The sequence below is a fragment of the Amblyomma maculatum genome, chromosome 5 (assembly GCF_055883805.1).
Source record: "Amblyomma maculatum isolate TAMU_Amacu chromosome 5, ASM5588380v1, whole genome shotgun sequence".
Classification (NCBI taxonomy): domain Eukaryota; kingdom Metazoa; phylum Arthropoda; class Arachnida; order Ixodida; family Ixodidae; genus Amblyomma; species Amblyomma maculatum.
Window position 1 is genome coordinate 71,784,365 of NC_139348.1, and position 25,304 is coordinate 71,809,668.

General features: G+C 43.2%; 1 protein-coding gene across 1 annotated transcript; it reads right to left on the minus strand.

The window, feature by feature from the left end:
• Positions 1-718: 718 nt before the first annotated feature.
• On the minus strand, positions 719-24,793 carry LOC146188488 (uncharacterized). The gene is made up of 9 exons (XM_084605058.1): positions 24,612-24,793; positions 18,473-18,534; positions 15,229-15,273; positions 8,575-8,610; positions 8,371-8,458; positions 6,261-6,412; positions 3,349-3,396; positions 3,226-3,261; positions 719-1,410 (listed from the first exon to the last, which is right to left on the minus strand). Exons 1-9 carry the CDS (start codon positions 24,694-24,696, stop codon positions 1,234-1,236), a joined length of 729 nt encoding a protein of 242 aa, XP_084461184.1. The 5' UTR covers positions 24,697-24,793; the 3' UTR covers positions 719-1,233.
• Between the last annotated feature and the right edge of the window lie 511 nt (positions 24,794-25,304).

Sequence of the window (25,304 nt, forward strand, 5' to 3'; positions counted from 1 at the left end):
TCTACCTTGTCGTCTCGTCTCCTTATGGTCACTCTAGTGAACCTTGACCCCCGAATCAGAATCACTTCACTGGCACTATCCATTCAGACTAAGAATCAGTTACAGCTGCCGTTCGCGTGCTCCAACCTTTAGAGTTAAAGAACTATATAAAGGCATCTGCTATATAGACGTAAGGAAAAACGTAAATATGCGTGTTCAGTATTTGAAGCCTGTGCGGCGTAGACTTCAGCCGAATTGTATTTTAAGGAGGAGAATCTCTGAGCATGCAGTAGCTGTAAGTTGACAAATTTGTTTCGGGCCAATCTGCCACAGCTCCGCCACGGTCAATGAGTGGTTAGGGCTCTGAATTGCTGAAACCAAAGACGCGGGATCGAATCCCGGTAGAGGCAGCAACTTTTCGTTGGAGCCAGAACGCAAGGTGCTCTCTTGTGGGGCGCTGTCATTGCAGCTTGAAGAACCAAAATGGTTGCAATTTTCGGTGCCCTTCATTAAGACATGTCTCATAGCCATAGACGCTTTTTGACAAACGCTATAAGCAAACAAACCAATCTGCCACCCCATGGCAACTATTTGAGGACTGTCCCTTCTTCAATAAAGACAGAACCATCGGCGACAGAAAAACCCACATAGAAATAGAAATTTTAGCACAATTGAAAGTCAAGCAGTTTGGAACTGAATGTGTAATCGACAGCTACGTGAGGTTTAATGCAGGAGAGTACAGATTCATAAACTGGACACAGTTTGTCATAAGCATGGCATCAGCCCCTATCTAATGAAATGTTTTGTCATACTTTTATTGGCTTTGTTGCTTACGTACATGTCCGGCCGGCTTTGTTGTGAGCATATTAACCAGTTAAAATTCAGTTGTGCTTTGAGCATCCTCTGTGCTCTTATGAATGCGTCATTTTATTCTGCTTTTTCAGTAATTATCCATTAGGTAATACCAACAAGCTGCTCGTTTTGAATACTATGACCACAAAACTACTCAAAACAAATTCCAAGCATGGTGTTGCCCGCGCTACTGCATGTAAAAGACGACGACAAAAACATTGATCGATCTATGACTAAACCAAGCAGGCGGATGCACCCAAAGGTTAATCCGGAATGTCTGTACCGTGGGCAGCATGCTGTAATAAACAATAACTCATCATCTGATCATTTTATGTCTTAATGTAACTACGTGGTGTTGCGATAAGGAGTGCTGTTGTTTTATATTCCAGCTTGTTCCCTCAGTCAGGCATTTCTGCAGTCAACACCAAAAGTGTTCTGCACAGCTTTGACAAGCGCAAATGTCATTCCGTAATTTTTAGCTGATGTCCCAAACAGCAATTCTGGGATCTTGGTGAGGTAGCACAGTATTTCAGTTGTCGTTCCTTCTGCTCCAAGCTTCACGGTGGTTTGGACCATGCACTGTAAAGAGCAGTGTTCACATATTGTGCCAATAATGCAGTACTGGGTAAAGAGTCCGTAAAACGTATTTGTAGCCATGTTGGCCACACGCTGTGCAAATTGAATCATATTCTGATACCAATCAGCTTGTAGAGGCTGCTCTGAAAGGCATTTATGCGTCAGTTGATCCTTTTGTTTCATTAATTTAGCAAATAAATACAGTTCTGGGTGTGGCATGCGCACCCTTTTTGCCGCACATACTGTAAGCCGCAGGGCATATGTATTTCATTCTATTCAGCTATTCAAATGTATTCAGCTCGTTCTCTCAGCGTCATATTTTCGGCAGACCTGAGCAAATCTCAACCCTTCGGCATCAATGCTATTTGGATTTTAACGCGTAACACACGCGTCAGTTCGATTTACAATTTTTGCTGGCAACGTGAAGTTGTCAAGCTATTTAGATGGGCGGCTGTAGCATGGAGTTTAGAACTTGTCCACCATCGCGTGGCCATCACGTACAAATTATCCCTCTTTAATCTTAGAGTGGATAAAGTTTCGCATGACAAATGTATTTCCGGATATTTAGCATTGTCGCTACGCCGGTTGTCATTAGACAAAGTGTGTGCAGATTGCAAATATCAAGATAACTCGCAAATGCACATCCGCCTAGAAGCTAGGTTAGTGAGGCAGTCGCATTAATAAAAACTTATAGAAATAACCAAACCATCAACATTTCAATTAAGAAATAACAGAATAAACAAAGAAAGTAAGGCTTTTCGGGAGATAATGCTATAGAGCACGCATAGAGCTTTTTTCTCGCCGCTTCCAGATGATGTCGACATTCGTAAGCACTCAAAGCTTAGGCACTTTCTGAAGCATATATTATCAGCTGGCATTCTCTAAGAATTTGACTGTAAACAGCCCGCAACCGGCACTTAATTCTAATTCCAGCTTTATCAGATTGACCGCAGGATCCAAAATGACTCCGCCAAATGCCTTGAAGCGCCTATCATGAAAGCTTCCCTCAATAACTGGACGACGCGTCATACTGCGCGTGTGTGGAATTATGGCCGCTGCAGGTGTGTAGAGTGCGTCACCATCGGCAATGGAAAATATTATATTCATTTCGGCAGGCCGCGGGATGCAGCCCGTAAACGCGGGTTCCTGCTGTAAACGTGACAAGTGTGCTGTATACGGCCGAGCCAAATACAATATGCGAGTCGAACGTAGGAAAAACTCTCTAGAGCCGCGAATAGCCGCGAAGGCAGTGCACTGAAATCTAACCTTACGTTGCAATTATGTTTTTTTTTCCACAACTCGCTGCGCTGCATTCATTTCAATTTGAACACTTTTAGCTGTCTTCCGCGTTTCTGCTCTGGCCTAGTAACCAAACATCTAAATGCCCTCTTAAGTCCTTATCTGACGTTACTTTCTTGTATCAGATATTTAGTCGCTTGTATTCTCGTAAGCCTGCTTCATTAGCCTACCTTCACCCTGATTTAAATTGCAAAACACATAGACAGGCTAAGAGAATATCACACACCATCCAGCATTCGCACCGTATAGTCTTTTAGATCCTTCGAGAACATGATGAGAAATATCTGCACAGATATCTATAGAGCAACGTTCATTGCACTATACAGAAGTGCAACATCAGAGGAAAATGCAATTTTTTTTTAGGACTCTATCTAGGCTTTAGAGTCATGTTCCCATGCGTCTAAGCTGCTTGCGAACTCTCATTTCTTAAAATAGAAGCTGCTTCCGTTGGCCTCCACCATTTGAATTTCGTAGTGCGATTGAAATATTTTATTAGTCAGAGAAAATGACACTTCTTACCGCTATAAATTGCGTGAGGCCTTTCACCAAGGGTTCCTTATTGAAAAGAAAAGCAGTACTTGTAACTGTTATTTGCTTGTTTAGAAACTGCACGCCTTGAAAAGGAAGCGGGTGGAAACTTACCGTTATCACCTTGCCCTCTATGCAAGTTATCGGTACACCCCCGAGGCACTGCAATAAAGTTTCATATTTCAATGACATGAAAGATAACAGCGAAGAGCTTGGAACAGCATTTTACATTTCGTCATAAGGGCTCATAACAGCACAGAAAAATAAGATAAACAATGGTCACTGCTGTCAGTGCTTTTTTTTTTAATCAAGCGGTGCTCCTTGGAGCTTCTCGTTATAACTTTATAATCATGACTGAAACCGCGGCGTAAGGTTCATTCTCTGGTTAAAGAATAGCTATCTCAATTTAATTATGTAAAATAGCATGGAATGGTATAGATAAAAAACATTTTGGACGTAGTTAGAGGGAAGAAACTGAAAAGACCTTAACTATAAGAGTATTCCCTTTTTTATATATCGCATCATAAAACGTGCAATGAAATAACCCTAATATTTCATTTATTTTGGCCGGAATATGAACTCTATACTTAGTATCCCAAGATGCCATTGTACAACGACACAGACGTTGAAACAATGAGATCTGCATTGTAATAACATTGAATTATTGCTGAATGAGTCCTACCCTGAGCGCAGAAAATTCAGCGAAACTGAAGTTAGCGCCACTTTTCAATGTTGCATTTCGGCTTGCTCTTTATTGCCATACTTGTGGTTCAGCATTCGGACGCCCCCGCCGCTAAACGCGGCGCATAAGTAGTCATCTTTATCATCCCCGCGAGGTAAACAATAATACTAACAGACAAAACTTCCCGCATGGCTCCTGAATTGACCATATGTTGCGCAAATGACGGTTACCTTTTACAAACGTATGTTTCGATCTTAACCAATCTGCATTCTTGTCATTCCCTTGTACACCTCCCTCTTATCTGAGTTCATTTGCCTTCCTATATTAAATAAAATCATGTAGTCACAGTAAAACTCAATTTATTAAGCCGTGAGCAGTAGATGGCAATGTTGCGGAGAATGAGCCGTGAAAAGTACGCCCGACGCAAAGCCTTGGAATTTGGCATTACCCATTATACCCATTATACCCTTAAGTCACGCAGGATAAAAGTTAGGGAAGCAAATAAGGTTACGAGGACGCAAATGGTCCGCGGAGTCAAGACAATGACGATCAAGAACCGGCGCGAGATTACAAGGCCTGATGAACACATTCTTTGCTCCGTTGTGACTTTGTTCTGCCGTCCTCTGCTGACTGCTGATGGCTGCCTGTGAGTGCTCTCCGGTGAGGCTGTGGTGGCGGGTTGAGCGCTGCGCGCTATGTGAAGTGTTGCGGTGGCGTGTTCAGCGTCGTGCACTAAAAATAAAAAGTACAGACACGCAACGGCTGCAATAAAATCAGTTTTTGCTTGTGGCTTTTGTGGAAGCACCATCTTCTTTCACACTAGTGATCCGGACGTTTTCATTTCTACCAAAAGGTTTCAAGTCCAAGCTTGAGGCTGTCAGGCCAACGAATCAGGGTGCCAACCCCTACGGTGGCATGAAAGAGACATTGTCCAAAACCTTTAAGAGCATGAAACCTATATCCCACTTCAAGAACTACTTCTGACCAATCCCCGAACTAGGAATGACCCTGTGGTGGCGCTTTAGTGCCACGCGCGACGCTTAACGCGCCACCACAACACTTCACCTAACAGTGGTGTGCCTCAGTGCTCAGTGTAGCCTCCATTTCTTTTAACGTGCTAAATGCGGGACATCCTTGTTCATCCTGATAAAAAAGTATATATATGCGAATGATATTGCCTTTTACGTACCTGCGAAAGACATTCATTTCTTATACCAGTTATTGAAAGCCTTCCTAACAATAACTAATAAGAAGAGCCTTGCACACGAGGCTCACTGCAGCTGCCGGAATTGTGGCCACGTCCTTGCACTCATTTACCTTGTCATCGCCTACGGTTTCCGGCGGAGCAGTGCAAGCAGTAGATGGTCGCGCGATGCATTTATGTAATTGGCCGGATGTACATCGTAGTTGGCTGGGTACATGGCCATGCACTGATTGGTCGTCGGGTTGTGTGACATATGGCCGATTTGGCAGTTGCTGCAAGATCGTGCTTCACTTTTGAAATGGGAGGATGAGATTTGATGGAGCCTTCTAGACTATTCGGATCCCGGGTTACACATGCTGCCCCCAAGCCAAGCAAACACGGTTGCACCGTTTGTTTTAGCTGGGCTTTATATCTGTGCCAGTTGGCTGTTCTCACAGTGCAGATGCTAACGACACTTTGTAAATTACACGAGGTAAAACTGAGACACAAACCAAAAGTTTGGATATTAAGCTGCTAGCAAAGTACTTATAGTTAAACGATAGTCCGTAGAGGTTCCACCGAATGGGAACGATTGACTCTGTCACATCGTACTGTTATAAGCATGTCATGACCCTGTCATTTTTTTTTCAATGCCACAGGAAACAACGCCGTAATGATTAACGCGCTGGCACCGATTGCTATTAAATAAAGTTCTTTTAAACAAATTAATGTTTGACCCTTTTCAGCATTCAAATATTGTTATTAAGAAACTTTTTCTGAACAAGTTTGTGTGATGACGCTGCATATATTTTTGTGTGGGTACTTTTTGCTTCTTTTTCAAGGTGTTATCTTCTTTTGTGCTATAATGTATAGCGCAGAATTTATTGCCGCTTGTCTGATGCAATTTCAATGTAAAAAAGGGGGCAGGACCTCTGTCAAGCTTCCGAGCTTTTGGTCCTGTCTCCTTCTCTAATAGAAAGAAAATAAAAGGCTGACTGATTGATTGATTGATTGATTGATTGATTGATTGATTGATTATTTGATTGATTGATTGATTGATTGATTGATTGATTGATTGATTGATTGATTGATTCATTCATTCATTCATTCATTCATTCATTCATTCATTCATTCATTCATTCATTCATTCATTGCACTTACCTGCGACACGTTCAGCGTAATGGGAATCTTCAGCTCAAACTTGTCTTGACACAACGCCTTCTCGTCTAGGTCGAATGCGTCGCAAGGCGGTATCAGCTGGATCAAAGATGGTGAATTTTCGCACAAAGCCTCCACGATGCTTGTCAGGGGATCTGTAGGAACAAAACTACGTTCACAATCGAAAATGAAAATTGGAAAGAAAAAGTGTATCACAACCTAAGGTGACATTTCAGGACCAGCGGTACAAAACAAAACCCGTCAACACAATGGCATGTGGTTAACATAATCATGTGAAGAACTTCGGCACGCTGGATTACAAGAGAGCAAACCCCTCTAAATGAAAATTGAAGCATGAATGTTGTTAACAAATGACAAACAAGACAACAAATGATCCTGTTGCACATACCCAAAAGTTACACGTGACAATAAAAGAGACACCTAACCATTCAGGTCACGCAACTGCTAATGCTGGTCCGAACTTGCCGTTATGTTACGATCACAAAGATTCAAACAGTTAAAAGCACTCTGTTTTTAGACACAAGAAAATACCGCGTTCACCATTGGCGGAGGAATTCTTGTTCCCCCCCCCCCCCAAAAAAAAAAAAAAAAAAAGGTGTTTCTCAAAATGAGCATATATAATTACACGCAATTTGCGCAACCTATGAAACATTACTCTGTTACGTCTTATGTCTTGGGCAAGTCCTGAAATGTTTATTTTAGCTGACAGCAGCCGCCAGTATTCGGAGGCCTTATCACTTTGCTTCTAGCGCGCCTAATGAGGCAGGTAATGCTTCGAAGATCTTGTTATATTTCTGTTCACGTTCACTATCACCGGGACTCGAGTTTGCCACTTACTTTGCAGCTTAAGATGCGCGCAGGTTTACCTCATGTTGTTGCAGCAGTGCACTACAACTTAGCGTCTGCCGGCATCTTATGCGCAGGGCGTGAAAGCGGGTTCTCCATAGAACGCCGGTGAATACTGAGGCGTTCAACGGAACGCTGGTTGTTTTTGATACAACGCTCTGTCACCCACCACCAAAGCTTTCACCTCACATTAGATTCAGCAACATTGAACTTCTCTAATTATTCCTCGGTGTTTGTTTATCGGTTTTAAGCTGAGTGCTGCCGTGAACAATGGGCGTTCTGTAGTTCAACAACTGCAAAGCACGTTAGCTGCGATCTCCATCACCCAGTTGCTTAGTGCTTTCCGGGCGCACGTCAGCCCAGTAAAGCATTTCTTTTAATAAGTATTTGCCTTAATAAGGGGTCTACCGTCATCGCGGCAATGTGACAATATTTTAATTATGGCTTAATTCTCCACGAAACTGCGCGAACTACGAATTACGTTTTCCCCATCCACATTTTACACGACTGCCACATTTCTTCTTCCTTTGACCACCTCAAGATAAAACGCCAGTGGTTGTGCATGTGAGGCAGCAGGAATACATTGCCATGGCCACATTTTACAGAATTGGTTAGAAGGGTAATTTTTATAGAATATAGAAGTAACAAAATGATACATGTCCCTCTGCAATCGAAGAAACTCTACTAAATTTTAATAAATACTAGATTCGAGAAAGTCTGTTGTGTGAGGGGATTACTGTAAGCAATACTAAGCATCACTGACTCTTCAGAGTTCACAACTTAGCAGAAACCTTGGCTCCCAGATAGCTTGGGTATTTAGGCATTTAAAAACCATTTTAGAACGAAGAACCGACGCCGACGAGCGCCGGTCTTTATCGTATACTTCCATGGGAGAGATAACACCAAATATTTTATTAAACGCACGAAACTTCATCATCAAAATATCAGCGTCAGAAAGCCAAAAACTTTTCTTCTGGAGTAAAGTAGCAGCTGCCGTGAATGCATATATTTGCAAAATCCATCTACTTCTCCACACACAGAACTAAATTTATTAATTCAGCATTCAGCTGTTAGTTCGGTGCTTAGGATCAACGGGGAGTGAATACTTGCGGACAAGACGAGAAGATATCGGCTTTCAAACGAAGTAAAAGTCCATCTCACTGTAATGCGAGGTGATCCACCTCTTCAAACTGGGGAGCTGAGCTCATACAGCTAGTGCTGTGCCTGAATTCGCCAGGCCACTTACCAGCTTCTTGAAACACTTCCTTCAAGAACTCGCTGAGAAGATGTAGTTGGGTTGCGAAGTCAAAGTCCAACATACCGGTTGCAAAGCACTAAAAAAAAAAGGGGAGCTTTACCTCTCAAAATTCTTGCTGCGCTAAGACTTTTTAATTTGATGTCGATGTTCTAAATGACTGCTTATGTATCTGAGTATTAAAATGGCCCTAACCTTAAGAATTTGCAGAACCAGTCCGACGCCACCATCCTGCAAATGTAAGAAGATCAAACATATCAAGGGAATGAAATATTTCAGTGAAGCAGTTTGTATATAAAGAAGGAACAAATATTACGGCATAGCAAGCAAGGGGTGGTGCCGTCCCCGTTGATTCTAGCAATTCGTAGTCCATGTTAGGCCATCTAGGAAATCAAACACAATAAACTTTACTCCTACCTCATGTGTGCTTGAAACTAAGTTCATCAGAGTTTTGAGCAGGTATCCTAGTAAACTAGACTTTTTAATGCGTCTATAAAAATAATGCCTGCTCTGCTCGTTTTTTTTAGAAAGCATCATGTCATCTCGTTGGCTGAGTAAGTTCCAACATCGCTTATAAAAGCGATGTTGGACTGGGCTGCAGATCATCAATGTGTCACTGTTTACGTTGCACTGCGTGAAGGAAAAGGGGAAATACATCATGACCAGAGTTACTTGTCGGATGTCAGCCTGTATCTCTACAGGCTTGATCAACTTTATGAAGACTGTTTAAACTTATGGTCTTTTCTTGTAACATCATAGGAAATCCTGCAAAATACACTCGTTGTGGCGTTAAAAGGTGAATTCACAGCGCATGCATAAAGTATTCACATGTGGTGCTAAAGACTCGCAGGCAATCCAAGAACTATGAATTAAAATTCATATTACGTGGGCTTTCGACCACTAACGAAAGAATATCTATGGTAGCGACAGTAACATCATCATGTGACAGCCCCGAGGAGCCGAATACAGTGGCTGCCGCCTTGCGCTCTGTTTAAACATAACACAAAGCATTTAAAATGCACAAATAAGAATCTACTCTTCAAGAGACTTTAATTTGTTGTGATGTGTTTTTCGGGGTGGGAAAAGGGACATTCTTTAACGAACACTAAAAAAGCGAGAGCTTTGACATAGTGAGACTAAAGGCGATTAAGTTGAGATAGCGCTTCGGGATCCGACATCTGCGGCTGCCGTGGTGGATACTCGGAAGTGGATACCCAGAGCGGAGGTGGTATCCACCTCCGCTCTGGGGACAGCCATAGATAATCTAATATCATTTCGCGACTTAACCCACCACTTCCGCCCTGAATGAAAGAAGTTTCCGCCCCCGCACAAGCGGCTTAATAAAGAACACGAGATTTCCTGGAGGAGACTCCAAACAAACTCCGTTTCAAACCCGGTAGTTCTCTCACATATCTTCCCCAGCCAATTTTCTCCTGACTGCACACTGTGCGATGAGAGAGCTACCCTCAACTATATACTCTGGGGATGCAAGGAGGACCCCCCACCTTTTGAATTAGGAGAAAACTTGTATCCACATGACTAGGAGACCCTTCTGCGCAGCTCGGACCCGGGCATACAAGACAGGACCCTCAAGCGCGCCTATGAGGTCGCCAACAGGCTTGATTTGCTGGCGATCTAGTAGGGCAACGTAACTCAGTCGTATATAACTATCGAGCTAAATAAGGTTTCTTCTCTTTCTCCCGTTCTCATGTACACACTCTCTTGCTACTTGCTTTATCACTAAGACGTGACCATGTGCCGCTACCATCTCACACACATTTATCAGCATACAGCCGTACGCTTCCGCATATGTTAAAGGACACCGATTGAGATATAAAGACCCGTTTTGAAGAAGCTGCACCAACGTGCCACCGCGGCTTAGGAGTAGTGCGCCATAGTGGGGATCCAAGACTCGGAGGGTTATATTCCCGTCTCAAAGCAGCAGCCCGAGTTGGCACTGCTCGCAACCCTGCTATCCCAGGTTTTCTTGTGACATCACGCAGCTCGACAACCAATCAGAATCAGGCCATGTCAGTTGCCAACTACCAGCTGTCAATTGCATGCCTCTGACTTTTGCTCAAAACACCGTTGCAGAAATTTAAGAGAGATCGGCCAAATTAAATTATTTTTTTCCGGGCTAGTTGACAGCTCAGTAACTGACTGAAAAGTAACAGCGCGAAAGAACTTAAAAAACAGCGAACACAAAACACTGTCCCTATCGAAACTATCTTTACTTCTTTTAGTTAACAGTGAAAACTGCCGATTGTGGCGAAACATTCGGCACCGACATTTAGGACAGCTTACATGGGACAGGACGAAATAATTATTACTATGAGTCACGGCTATGCGTAACGCTTATATATACTCTGAACTATTGGTTCTCAAAACAGGGTTCAGTGAAATTATGGGTTCTGCGAGCTTCCACCGTACTAACCCATCCCACTGACCCTCTCCTTTTTCTTCTTGCTACATCCGGACCTGCACAGAGCCTCGTTCGTTTAAAACCCATTTAAAGAGGTTGCTGTTCTTATCTAGGGCCTTCTTCAGTTTTAGAACCGTTGAAGTAGGCGCCATGCACAGCCCACACCTTTGCATTGCGCCAAGATGATCTGCGGCGCTGGCGTAACATGTTATGTAGGAGGTGACGATCTATGCGGCGAGCATAACTGCGTGCCAACTTCCTCTATTACTGTACAACTGACAGCAGAATCGGGGCACGTGCCAGGCAGCAAAGGCTTTAGATAAAGCATCGCAGCGCCGCATGACGTTGTACTAGGGATGTCGAGACATAGCAGTGCTCATGCGCATCCTTTTATTTTCGCAGCCACGAGCGCAGTTTCGCGGGCGCACAGCGAAGGTAGAGGCTACACAGCTACCTTAGTCCTGATAAGACAGGTAATCTATTTTACGTGCCTCGGTGACAAACCGGCGCTGCGTACAAAATTTCTTCCCTTCTTTGCATTCAGTTCTTCCCAGTCACGAGATGCGCCATTTTATTTGGGTTTTTCAGGCTACTAAATTTTCGCGCTATCTCCACTTTTGGTCTCTGTGGCACAGTGGTCAGCCTTTAAGAAATGAGAGCTCATTCGCTCGGCAACCGCAGTTTGATTTTCAAAAATCGCATAATCCTCCGCTATGACGCGAGTCCACAAACAATAGCGTCTAGTGAACAGAACCAAATAACACCAACTAGACAGAGCTAGAGCTAGAAAAGGTAAATGTACATCCTATAGTTCTTGCATGGATCACAGAATTTCTAACAAACCATTCCTACTTTTTGTTAACAACGAAAGTTATGCCTTCCTAGCTGTATGATCAGGGGTCCCACAAGACTCGGTTCTTGGCCCACTCCTGCTGCTAATCTATATTAATGATTTATCAACGCATCTAAAGCGTAAGATTCGGATATTTGGCGATGATTGCGTCATCTATCGCGCAGTGGCTAACACATCTGATCAAGAAGTTTTTCAAAACGATCTTAATCACGTTCATCCCTGGTACCAAGAATGGCTCATGTAGTTATAGGCTAATAAATGCAAACTTGTTTCCTTGCATCATCGCCAAGAGCCTCTTGTATTTTACTGCACTATCCTGAACTCTTCTGTCAAACTTGTACTATCCTTATATCTTGTGTAACATTAGATGTGATCTTTCCTGGGGCATTCATATCAATAACGTCATAACATCGGCCAACAGGTCTATTGGATTTCTGAAGGGTTACCTACAGCACGCACCACGATATGTGAAATTACTTGCTTAAAAATCGCTCATTCGGTCTAGGCGACCGTGTGCTGTGCGATGTCAGCGCACGTTAAAGATCCCCAGGTGGTCGAAATTACTCCGTAGCCCTCCACTACGGCCCCCCTTTCTCTCTATCCACTGTCACTCCCACCTTCATCCCTTCCCTTACAGCGCGGTCCAGGTGTCCACAGAGCACGTGTGACAGATACTGCGCCTTTCCCTTCCTGTGAACCAATTATTATTATTATTATTCGGTCTAGGCGAAAATTCCCCAGGTGGTCGAAATTACTCCGTAGCCCTCCACTACGGCTCCTCTTTCTCTCTTTCCACTTTCATTCCCACCTCCCTCCCTTCCCTTACGGCGCGGTTCGGGTGTCCACAGAGCAAGTGTGACAGTTACTGCGCCTTTCCCTTCCTGTGAACCAATTTAATAATAATATCTGGCATCTACATCAAACTTACCTGCCTAATGTCGTTGAATATTTGCAGATCCGTAAGATTAATTCACTCTAAATGCTGTATAAATACTTCAATGCCAGCGTAACAGCATTAAAACTGAAATCCAAACTTCTGAACCTAAGCACTCGCCATCGCGTAGGTAGTATTTGCTTGCTTCATAAGATATTTCACACCTCGCTCAATCATCCCACGTACCTAACACCAGCTTCCCACGTATCCCACCGCACTACGCATTCCTTTCATGTTGCTTGAGCTATCGTACTGGTATCTTCACTGGGACATTTGTCTCCGAACTGTCATAATCATCAAAGGCATTTCTTGCGTCATTGCTTCCATCGCCTGCCCATCGACATTTGCTACGAATTTTCCTCCTCCCGTTAAAACATTGTCCTTTCAATTATTTTATCTAATCCTAATCCATAAGTATTTTTTGCAGGGATTTTTTAAGGCAATAAAATGAAAACCTGAAAACGTGAACTGCATGGGTCCACTATGGCGGCTCATAAAGGAAATCGTTGTCCGTGGGCGGAAATGCCATTCATTTAGTCGTCATGTGCTGGCTGTTTCTAATGTGAGAAGAAACCTGAATGAACAAAGAGCCGTACTGGTTTGTATCCGACGTAAAAACACACAGACTCGAGCCGATGACGGCAGGCAGCGGTACTGGCTGTTAGACCAGACGGAAAGGCTGGCGAGGCAACCAAACGCTTTGGTCAAGAACATATGTCAACAGATAAAAAAAAAGCTAGGAGTGTCATTGCTGACAAACCGTTACTTTCTGTAGGCACACTCTAAACGTTATCAGAAACATTATCATGAATATAGTTTAAAATGACACTGAACGAATGTGATAAGACGAAAACGCACATGCAGTGATAAAGGAAAAGCGCCGGCTGTGTATCTTTGCATGTGTCTTTTTGTATCGTCAGAGCCCTTCAGTACGTTTACTGGTCATTACATTTAGGCGAAGTATATAGGGAGAAGAGCAGCCTCTAGGGGCGCCCTTGCCAGTCTGAGGGCATCGTAGCGGCTCGGTCGCTGGCGCTCTATGGCAAACACCGAAGCGGAAAAATGTTGTAAATATATCTGATCTAATATTATTGCACATAAGTTTAGACATTTAGCAATAAGAGGTCCCTATTCAACATTGAGCTCTAGTAACTCCTTCTATATGAATTATGTAACACTTTCTTTTTTTATGAAAAAACATTCTTCTACTTTACTCAGCGTCGCGCCGTGGCCGCAGCTGGCAGCGCGCAAAGCTCCCCATACAGTTACGGATCAGTGCTGTGACCAGAAATGTTCGTTAAGGGCGCTTATGATACGTTTTCAAAGCGACGAGTATCAATAAAGCCAGTTGAATGAGTTGAATTCGAAGTAAAAATCCTCATAGACGAGTTTTATGCTTAGTTGCATTGCCCAATTATTACACTAATCAAATATGTTATTAAGATCGACCTGGAAGAAGTGAATATCGAATCATTTGTTATTTTAGAGTAAATCACGTCATCATTCGGAAATAAATATATTCTCTAGGCAACAGTCGTACGTAGCTACTTAAGTAGATTAGCAATAGCAGGGGGCCAAGAAGATCCTTGAGAAACCCCGGAACGAATTGGTGCAGAAAAAATTAGCGTCGTTGGGGCTTACGAAATGAACAAGAGAAGAACAATACATGAATTCAATTGCTAATTGCAGGATCACTGTCCAGAATAAGTAATTCATATAAAATCAGTCAGAGATTAAGTTTATCGAGCGCTTTAGCAAAGTAAAAATACATTCAATCAGTTGAAGAAACACAGTACACAGGGTATAAACAGAATTGCAAGTTGTTAGTGAATGCAAGTAGTTGAAGCGAAAAACTTTCCAAAGCTATGCTCTGTTATAAAATTGAATTATCTTCGTGAAAATTAACATGATTAAATGTAATCATGTCAGAGATATGGTTCGCTGGTTAGACTGATTCAGTTTCTCTGCGACTTTATGTACTGGTATTTTCACGGCAGTCCTGCAGTCTTCCATTTCTTCCATCTTCCCGCTATAAGAAAATTTAACTCGACTTTTGTGGGGCTAATAAAAACGCAACTTATTACAGAAGGACCGTGACAACCTGCAGCCATGGCAATACCGACACCAGCGCCGTCCGATCTATAACCCGCACGTTGCTGTGAAATTGAGGTATATAGACTAAGGCGGAGAATTAATTTGTTAAAGTTTTCTTAGGTTAAGTTGACCTCTTTCGACTACAAAGAGGTGTTTTCTGTTTAGCCTGAAATCATTAAAATGTGGTTCATCTCATAGTGTCGACATTGCAGTAATGGCTCCACGTTTCACTTGGCGCATATTTGCTCGTTCAGAATTAGGGTATTTTAAAGGAGCTGGACAGTTTGGCTTAATACAAGTAGAGCATTGTGAAGACAGCATTGATAGCACGACCCTCCAGGTCTTGACACAAGCGCCGCCATACTAGCTTTCATAAAACGTTACGCTGCATTAAACGTGAAAAGTGACTTGAAATAAGTACCCAACCTGAGGGCATTTTCATTGATTGATGGGACATATTACGTGAATTTAATTTAGATCGGCTGACACCGCGTCAGCTCATTGTTCAGATTCTTGATCACTACTCTGCAAAGAAATTGTACTTACGTTTTCGGACTCGGATTTGCAAAGATCGCTGTATCCCTTGGTACACTGATAGATCGATAAAAAAAGAGGAAATGCAAAAAAAAGTAAAACAGTTGTTCCAGAGGAACAGGCAAGCACAGTTTTATGCACGCCTCCGTTTTGATTTATTCCCCTGGAATATTGTTTGGTAAGCAAGGGCCTTAATAGTGTTTCCTTTAGTGCATAGAGGTAGAGTCTCATTTTCGCGATTTATTTAAGACATTTCCCTTAAAAGGCACGTAATTCAACATTTTTTTCTCGCAGTACATTATATTTACCAAATCATAACTATTGGCGCCAATGAACCATCGCCGTAGGCAGTCCAGTAATGAGAAAGGAAGCCATTTGCGTCAAGCACATACAGCACAGGAATCTGCCTGTTTGCCAGGATTTGCAACGCAAGAAATAAAAACGTTTACCGCTAAGCGAAAGCATCCCCCATATCAAATATCTTGTAAACACTAGGTTTAATTCTATAGGTCATGCGGGTGCTGTTGCACTTCTTCAAGAAATGTATGGTGACTGTGTGCTGAGACCTGATGCTGTCATCCTAATAAAGGCTATGAGTGCTTGCTGTTAGGCTAGTTGGTTTCGATTCATTCTGAAATAAATTTAACGCCGCAAAAAAAAAATAGCAGACAAACATACAAAGAGACAACGGGACGAAGCGCCAACTTCCAAATGGTTTCATTACATGCATGAAGCGTACATATATAGCTTCGTCGTCACATGCGCAGAAAGGTAATCGAAAGATCAGGAACAACGTGATAAGGCACGCTCCAGGAATTGTTTTCCCACCGTTACATAACGAGATTGATGTGTCGCTTACACACAAGTTCCCTTTATTTTTAATAAACTACGCTTCGATCAACTCCCTAGCTGTAGTATCTTTCCTTTTCCAAAAATACGTACGTGAGTGAAGCTTGGCTCACAATTGCGAGACAGGTGCATATTAATGTGCTTCGGTAGATGTCTGCTTTCCTAAATTATTACTACGTTTCTCAAGTGTTTCAGAATATCGTTTCAGCATGGTGCACCCGAAAATATTCTTTAATGAAAAAGCTTCAAATCTCCTGAGTTCCTTTGTGATTATTCAGTACAAGCCCAATTACTGGCGATTCACAGCTTTTAGATTCCGAAGCTACTGCACGTAAAACGTTACAGCACTTAGGTCTGTTTACATGCAGAAATTCGAAACCATTGCTACTGAAGCGCCTAGTTTTGTTATGTTTTCTGCGCTCCCTTACTTAGTACTGTTGCTTAGTTGCTGTTTCTATTGGTCGAATCTTAGTGAACTCAAATTTTGGGGATCCAGCGGGCAAAATTTTGGGGCGACCCACTTAAACTTGAAAGTCACCGCAGATTTGGCCATAATCCAATTGGGTTAGGCATCCATTTTGGTCGCCCCGCCGTGGTGGTCGAGTGTTTGCAGCCTTCAACATCTGTGCCCAAAAATACAAGTTTGAATCCAGGCCGCAGCCGCCGCTTTTAGTATAATCTGTGGACGCCACTGCGGAACCAAGATACCACACCACTGATTGAAAACAGTTCGTGCGGACCTTTCTACCTACAAGCTCTGCCCACGCAACCCATCAGCCTAGAGTTTATTTCGCAGTAAGCAGAGCTTTAGTTTAACAGGCTTGTTTATTGCATACGTTGCAGAATAGGGGGCCAGAGCGCGCATACTCAAGACGCTAGCCAAGGAATATGGTTTAGTATGAACGCTGTCTTCATAAAACTAGATTTGTGGCATCTGAGCTTTGAGCAAGAAAACATGATGTCATCCTTAGAGGCTAATTCGCCTGATTCAGCCGAATGAACAGACGTTGCGTCCCTGTTGCCGCCGTTTCCGACCGCTGTTAATACCGTTGCTCTTTGCATGACTATCTTAGTTCGACAACAGTTTTAGAGCTGTTATTTTGCTTGCTTCTTGAAGTAAAGTGATGACACTGGCACACCTAAATCAAATGAAATATATGCTCAGCTACTCTGCAATCATCTGCAACTGCTCAGAATGTGACAGGAACATGCTTCCAGTTTCTCAAGATCTTCAAAGTGTCGTCAGGATTTCAAACAAAAATTTATATTTATATATATAAACGTGTCTGCAGTTTTACACCTCAAGGGATAGGTATTCTCTCCGAATGATTAGTATTTGACTTTTTTAAACAAATTAATCAGTCTATGTTTTGATTTCGCCAATTTTTCGTCTATAAGCCATCTTTACGCCCCGCTTAGGTATTTCGAAAGTTGTAATGAAACATTGTGAGCTTTTTTGTGCCACACTCTCTGGACCGTTCCTTCGTCTTGTGATCTCGTTGTTTAAGTAAGTACTAACCGTTCTGCAGCCGTTCTATCGAAACCATAAATTTATTGCAAATAGCTCAAGTATTTAAATTTTGACAATGTATGTTTCACAGATGTGGTTTAGAGCAAGCCTACGTAAGGCCCGCTCCCTGTAAAACAAAAGTATATAATAGCCAAAGGAGATGAGGCAAAATCAACCGAAAAAATAATTAAGAAGCCCATGACATTCAAGATTACATTCATGCCTATTTTTGTGCGAATGTAATAAAGTTCATCAGTTATGCGCCCACGTAATGATGTAACATTTTGCCATCTCACCCTATGTTGCGCTGCTTCTATCCAGGGTTCAATTACCGCCTTTTACATCGCATTAGCTGCTCGAGTATCGGTATAGTAGTTCGTAAGACCATCATCGCTGTCGCGTGACATCTTGTTCGCCAGGCAACATCGTGTGCGTCTCTCACTAGTCATGGACGTTTCGGTGCACATACGAGAGCAAAGAATGCTCAGGTTCATGGGCTGCTAAACAAGAACTCGACTACAGGGTCAGCCACACGAATAATGGACATCAATAGAATGGGCACTGGCGAGCTTGTGCGAACTGCGTTCATATGTGACCAAATAGATCTTAGAAGTTGCACGAAAAATTACTGTTCTCTCGCGATTTTCCTGCCCCGGAGGAGTAACGCTATCTTGAACATAATTCTTTCAACGATTTCGAAAACCGACGCAGGAGGAGGAGGAGACAACTTTTTTCAACGCACTAATAAGCGACGAGAATGTCCTGGACCAGAGTCACCAAGGCTACCTGGTCCTTCAGCTGGTCAGAGGCTAACCATATTCACGTTCCATAAGAGTTCTCGTGCTCTAAAGAAATGCCCCAAAGCTAGAATACCGAAATCACGCCTCCTGCACATACCTCTCCGAGGTTGAAAAAGTTGGGCAGCGTCCCAGTGAGGCATGTCTCCTCTGGCGTCCACGCTGTGAATAAAAGGCAAAGATATTTACTAAGAAAACACACTGATAGATCTGAACTGATTAAGGAAAAGAAAGAACAAGCAACGCATGCAGGATTTACGGGTTTTGCTAGGTTGAAGGCTACGTGCATTGAAGCATCGGAGGTTTGTCTTCACTCGATAGTGTTGAGTGAATCCTAAGCGTTACCTCTTATTAATCAACAGTCCCCTCTCCATTTCTTCGATACTTTAGCGTGCCATTTAAGTGTTTCTTGATGCGTCCGTGGGTGTTGTTTCTTTGAAGTTTTAGGTAACATTATACAATAGCAATACTATTTAAATTTCTACAGAGTCATTGAGCCCGCTCTTTCTGTGCTGTGTGTATCATAAAATATTAAGGGGAAACCCCAGCTCCGCCTTAAGGGTACATGCGAAGCACCTTGAACACCGCCTTTTATTCCGCGAATACTTCTCTATTTTTCGTTTCAGTTGGTTTTTGAACGAAGGAAGCCGCAATACCTGTCTCACTTCTCAGTGGAGATCTACATATGTTCGAAGTACTTATATCCACCGTTCAAATCACTCTTGGAAACTATCCTTTAGCTTCTCCAGCAGATGGGTGCCAAAAGCGAAGCGAGAAGGTATGACATCACACTTACCGCTGCAGAAAAAACTGTTTCCTCATAATTTTCGCAACAAATCACATCAGTGTTTTCTCCGACACCTTTTTTCTGAGTTAGCCTAACGCGATGGCGGAGAGTTTGCAACCGAACAAACTGCATACGCTTCTGAAATAATCATTATTTTATTATACTCTCGTTCCTACTTATGTCCGTCACAATGGCATCCAAAACAGGAACCTACTTTCTAACGGATAAGGCCAGAAAAATGCCTGCATCAGCTAATTTTCGAATAACTGTGGGAAACATAGAGCCTGAACTTTATGATACTGCGATTCGATACATGCGGTGTAGCCTGACCCTAGAAGCATAAACATTGGCTACAGAAACTGCTTTTCGGCCAGTCATGTTCAGGTGAGCTCGTTCACAGCTGGTGTCAAAGAATCCCGACGTCAAGTGAACATTAATCATAATGGATTACAGTCAAGCACTGTTTGGTTCGAGTAAACTATGAAATAGTCATTTTTTCGAGACTTCTAACGACTTTCACTTTATGTTTACATATAATTTTTTTCTATTACAGTTCCCGGCGTCATTCAAACAACGGGACCAATGGGCAGCAGTTGGCTACGATGGTCAAAGTGCAAGGCAGCTTAACTATCAAAACTCTGAAAAGTGGCAAGCTACCGAAAACCATAGCAAGGTTACGGTTCAGCATCACAGGTTTTGCCCATCCGTTTGAAAAGCCATATAGGTTCAGTTCAGTTCAGGCGTTCAGTCGTGTCCGACTCTTCGTGACCCTATGGACCATGTCACGCCACGCTTTCCGGTCTCTCACTATCTTCTTAACATCACATAGCTTCATCTGCAATGCCTCGAGAATGCCATCTAACCATCGCGTTCGCTGCCTACCCTTCTTCGGCGACCCTCAACCTTTCCCAACATCAAATCTTTCTCCAGCGACTCCTCTCTTCTCATCAGATGACCAAAGTAGCTGAGCTTTAACTTTAGAATTTGACCCTCCAATGAGCAGTCAGGGTTTATGGTCGACAATATCGACTGATTTGATCTTTGGCAGTCCAAGGAACTCTTAAGAGTCTTCGCCAGCACCACAATTCAAACGCGTCAATTCTTCGGCGGTCAGCCTTTTTCACAGTCCAACTCTCGCATCCATACATCACAACTGGAAAGACCATAGCACGGGTTATACGGATCTTGGTTGGCAGACTAATGTCTCTGCTCTTTACTAGGCGGTCAAGGCTAACCATTGCTCTCTTTCCCAGAAGCAGGCGTCTCCTGATTCCATGGCTGCAGTCTCCTTCCGAGGTAATCTTGGCGCCCAAGAACAGAAAATCTGTCACAGCTTCCACTTCTTGTCCATTGATATAGGTACCGTCCGTTAATGTGTTGTAGATAAGGCACTTAATCTTCTCTGTGCACACGTTCGGCAAAAGCCAAGGGGTAATGGCAAGCAGTGGGTTGCTTTCCAGCTAAATTTTAGAGGTTCACGGGCTAATAGATTTTAACGCTGTCGCGTTACGCTGAACAATGAGGCGTCGACTCTGTCGTCGTTTTCAGCGAAAAATTGTGGGCATGGCTATGGCAGATAGTAGCTGGCAGGTGGTATACCCAGCAGCGATGCTTCAACGGGTTGTGAGATGCAACGGTACCGCAAGCCATCACCGAATAGCGGGATCTGCCAACTCAGATTACTCATTTCCGGAGGAAGGGCGGCACAAGAAAGAATCTTCCGAGGCTCTTCCAAGCGCGGGTGAACACCTTTGTATATCTTTGTCGCGTGGTCGCTTCCGAATGGTAGCAACAGCTTAGAACTGTATGCAAAATAATTTTGAGATATTCGAGCAATGTATTAGGAATTGGTATTTAAGCGAGAAGAAACTAAACATATACGCGGAGCGGGATTCGCAAGTGAAGAAGTTAACGGAAAAAATTAATATCCCGTCATACCAATAAAGGCTCGGCAAGAGTACGCCAATTCTTGCAAGGTAATTCAGATTTCCCGACTCAGCCGGCCCCGAGGCAGTCGTTGGCCAAGATTAACATGAAACCAGATGAAACTTAAGCAGTCATTGAGATTGCTGCAGTCATTATTCAAACTTGAGAAAAATGAAGTAAAATTTGAACTCTGATTTCTGAAGAAACAGCTTCTAAAACTAATTTCTCTTAGGGTGCAAGTCATGAAGTCGTTCGTGTCTTTTAAGCTAACTGAAACATGAGGCCGTAAAATATTCTTCACAAAGTCTTGGTTGTCCTTGTGGCAGCCATTTATGAGTGCTATGCTTAGGTTCCAGCCAGTGGCATTTTGGCATAGTCTTCATCATGACTATCAACCAGCTCGTGATTAAGAATGAGAGCATATACTGAATTCTGATGCGAAAACATTTCTTGCTTGATGAGGGGAGTCAGCAGAACACGCCATCAGAGCTTGTCACCAAAACGTGTCACCAGTGCTTGTTCTTATGAACTCACGCTTACCAAAAATTTCGCTGAGATTGAAGCCTTCAAAACTTATTATGCAGAGTGAAAAGCGTTGCTAGATGATCGGACGCGGCCTGACGCTGCCGAAGAAGAGCTGACGCACTTTGTCCGGCTCATGCCTCACCCAGGGCGAATCTGGATGAGTAACCGCCGGCCAAACGACTTGTATAGCATCTTCTAGTCACGTGATGTAATAGCGACGGAGCAGAAATATCATACTAGCCACACCTCTTCCAAGTGAGTCATGTGGTATGACGTGACAAAAAGCAGATGTGGAAAGTCAGCGCCACCATCTCCACGCGCCGCAGCTACCGTCAAGGCCTAATGTTCGCCAAACTTAACCTTGACAGCCATGAGTAGTAGAGCTTTCCAGTCTAAAAACCTTGCGGTCATGCCAGGACTTCAACCACCGTCCTTTTATGCCGCACCTGAGTACGCTAATCGCTAGTTTACGTGAACTTCCAGAGAAAGTGTCTGTAATTCTACCGTCTAAACAAAAACAAAAACGATAAAAATAAGCATGAGAAGATGTATTACAAAAAAGCTGCAAGAAAAATAAAAAGGATACCATTAAACAATGAAACAAAAAATGACGCGTCAAGATGGCAACGACAGCAGCAACAACGCTAACACTTTCCGTGAAGGTTCGAATTGTTTATGTGCCACACCTCATTTACGCGACTTGCTCACAATGGTACGCCCGATAAGAATTTGTTTACTGGCAGCGAGGTTGTAGACCGATCTATATTCGCACGAATAGCGGTTACACGTGGGGCCTAAACTGACTTATCAGCCCATTTACCGGACACATTTTTCTATCTTGAAGATTAGTACATTAACACAAGCCTTCCCTCGCTCAATGAAGCAATCACGGCGCCAATCTGTGAAAAGGTTCCTGCTGCAGCAGAAATATGACAGTTTCAGAAAGCACTAATCGTTTTTATCATTATTTCACGCAATAAAGGATTCAAACCAATAAGCGTTCAAGATATATTTAAATAGTTTGAGTGCCAAATTGCTCGATTTCGAAAAGCTGGGCATCCGTGGAATAGGTCAGAGGACGTTTTCACGTCTTCCTAATGCAGCGATAGCTAGGCTAAAGATTATTGTGTCATAATGCAGATTCAAGCAGACGGGGCACGAAAAGAGAATTAATGCGCTGTCTCAGGAAATCCATACTCTACACGTGACTAGCACTGGGAGTAAGGCTCTGAAACTTTACGTCGTATTAGCTCTACGTAGAAGCAATTGCAGGAGTGCACTTGTCTGCTTAGGTGCAGAAATGCGAAACCATTGCAAATTCCGTGCCAGTTTGTGTTATGAGTTCTGCATTTTGCTGCTCATTGCCGTTGCTCAGTAGCCGTTTGTATCGGTACACTTGGAAAAAAGTCAAATTTTGGGAGAGGGGCCACATTTTGAGGATATCCCATTTAATCCGCCCCATTGAATTGGCAATACCGATGTCAGGTTCGGAATCAACTTTTCAGACGAAGACAAATTTCGGGTGTCCAGGGAGGCCAAATTGCGCAGTTGGCCCATCTAAGTTTGGAGGTCACCACTGACTTCTTCATACTAAAACTATAGTTACACATCGATTTTGGTCTAATTCCAACCAGGCCAAATCGTTTTGGTACAAGGGTCAAATTTTGGGGGTAACCCATCTCTATTTGGAGCTCACCACCGAATTGTCCTGTCCTGTCCTGTCCCCTCTTTGATTCTGTGTCTCGTCTTTTGGCTGGTTAAGTATGAACCCATACCAACGTGCCCAGTCATCAACCTTGCTGAATGCCATACTCGAATTTGGTTCGACATCAATTTTGGTCGAATCATAAGGTCAGAACTCATTGGTCTAGGTTCTAGAGGGCCGAATTTTGGGGGTGGCCCATCTCATATCGGAGATCACCGCTGAATTGCCCATATTCTAATTATTTTAGACACTGATTTCGGTCAAATCCAGAGAAAGTCAAATTTTCGGTGGTCTAGTGGACCAACCTTTGTGGGTGGCCCATCTAGATTACGAGTTCGAGGTGGTGGCCACCACAAAACTTCTGCTCCCCGCAGGTCCCCAAATATTTGCCCTAGTCAGAGGTGCACCAAAACGATTGTCAAATTCGAGTATTGCCAAATCAGTGGTGACCTCGTAATCTAGATGGGCACCCCCAAAATATGGTCCACCTCTAATTAGATTGGCTAGTAAATTTGGTACTATTCTATCAATTATATATCCAGTGGATTATTGACCGTTCGTGTGGACACGCTCTTATGACATGTTCTCGCCACACACACTGCCGGCACTATACCCGACAGACCGCCGACGCGCTCTGGTGACAACAATCATGGGCCAAAAAATGCTTTCACATTAAAATAACAGCAGTACAGAAACCATCGCTTATATATAAGATACCTATTAGGCGGAATCGCAGGACTGCGCTCGTGAGAGTCAAGAAAAGAGAGAAGGCAATGACCACTGCTTTTAAGAAATAGATCATTTAATGAGAGAAAGCGAGACAGACTGGAAGCGATTAAATACCTTTTTTGGGAAACATTCACAAGCTGAACCAGACAGGAAGAAACAAATTGATGCACTAGCTTGTGACGTTACTGCCATGGCTGACATTGTGTGCTAAGAAATTATTTGGGATCAATAGATTGCCCTGGTTTATTTTGTTAGATGCATCAGTTGTATCCGATTATAGAGTGTGGTTGTATGCCAGTTGGGTGGACGTCGTAAGGAACAAAACCGCAGAAACGATAGGTTCTTTCTCGGTGTCCTGTTATATCTGCAGTTTTTGTTCCTTACAGTATCTGATTATTCTCGCACTGGTGTATCGAAATATGTTCTCTGATAAAAGGAGTGACTGCGCTTTCAACTCTAAGTTATGCGCAGCGAGAGACACTCCAGGAAGGCTTTTCCTGCTGTCTAATTTGGGCATAGCATAGAATGAAATAATAAGACCTTGTCTCTATGCTTTCGGCTACTTACTTTTGTTTTGTGCAAACACGCCGCTCCTCTGCAAGACGATCACGCCGACGAAGATAGCTGTAGCTGATTGCTTCATTGTCTTCATCCTTTCGTCCCCTTCTTTACAAAATGCTGATGCCAGAAAAGAGTTTCGAACTTTTGCATCAGGCGTGTACTCGAGTTTTATAGTAGAGCGCGCCACATTTATATGCTACACTGAGCGTATACTATGATGTCAGCATCTATACTGCCGACAGCCGCAGGTGCGCGTTATCACATGCCCACAAAGATGTCAGTTTTAAACAGGAGGCTAGGGACGCAGTTTGCGCACTTGAAGACAAGCATGTGACCATTCTGCGGAGCTGGGACGTTGCACACTTCCTCTTGGAACGTAATAAACGCGGCATCTATCTACAGTATCCCTTAGCCATTCGCATTTTGAAGCAAGGTATACAGATACTAAAAAGATGCATGGCAGGGCATATTCAGAAGCGTAGAACCATGATGCAAGGTTCTCAACCACCTGCAACCTTTCCCATGGTTACGGCAGCCGACATCAGACATGAAGTTTCCACTTTTCTTTTTTCAGGTTGCTCGGCGAGTCAATGTTATCAGGGTAAAGTGTGCAATGCCGTGGGTTCTCCCTCCTGTACAAAGTACAGCGGTTGGCGCCATCTCAAAGAATACACAGACAAAAAACATTGTCATACGATC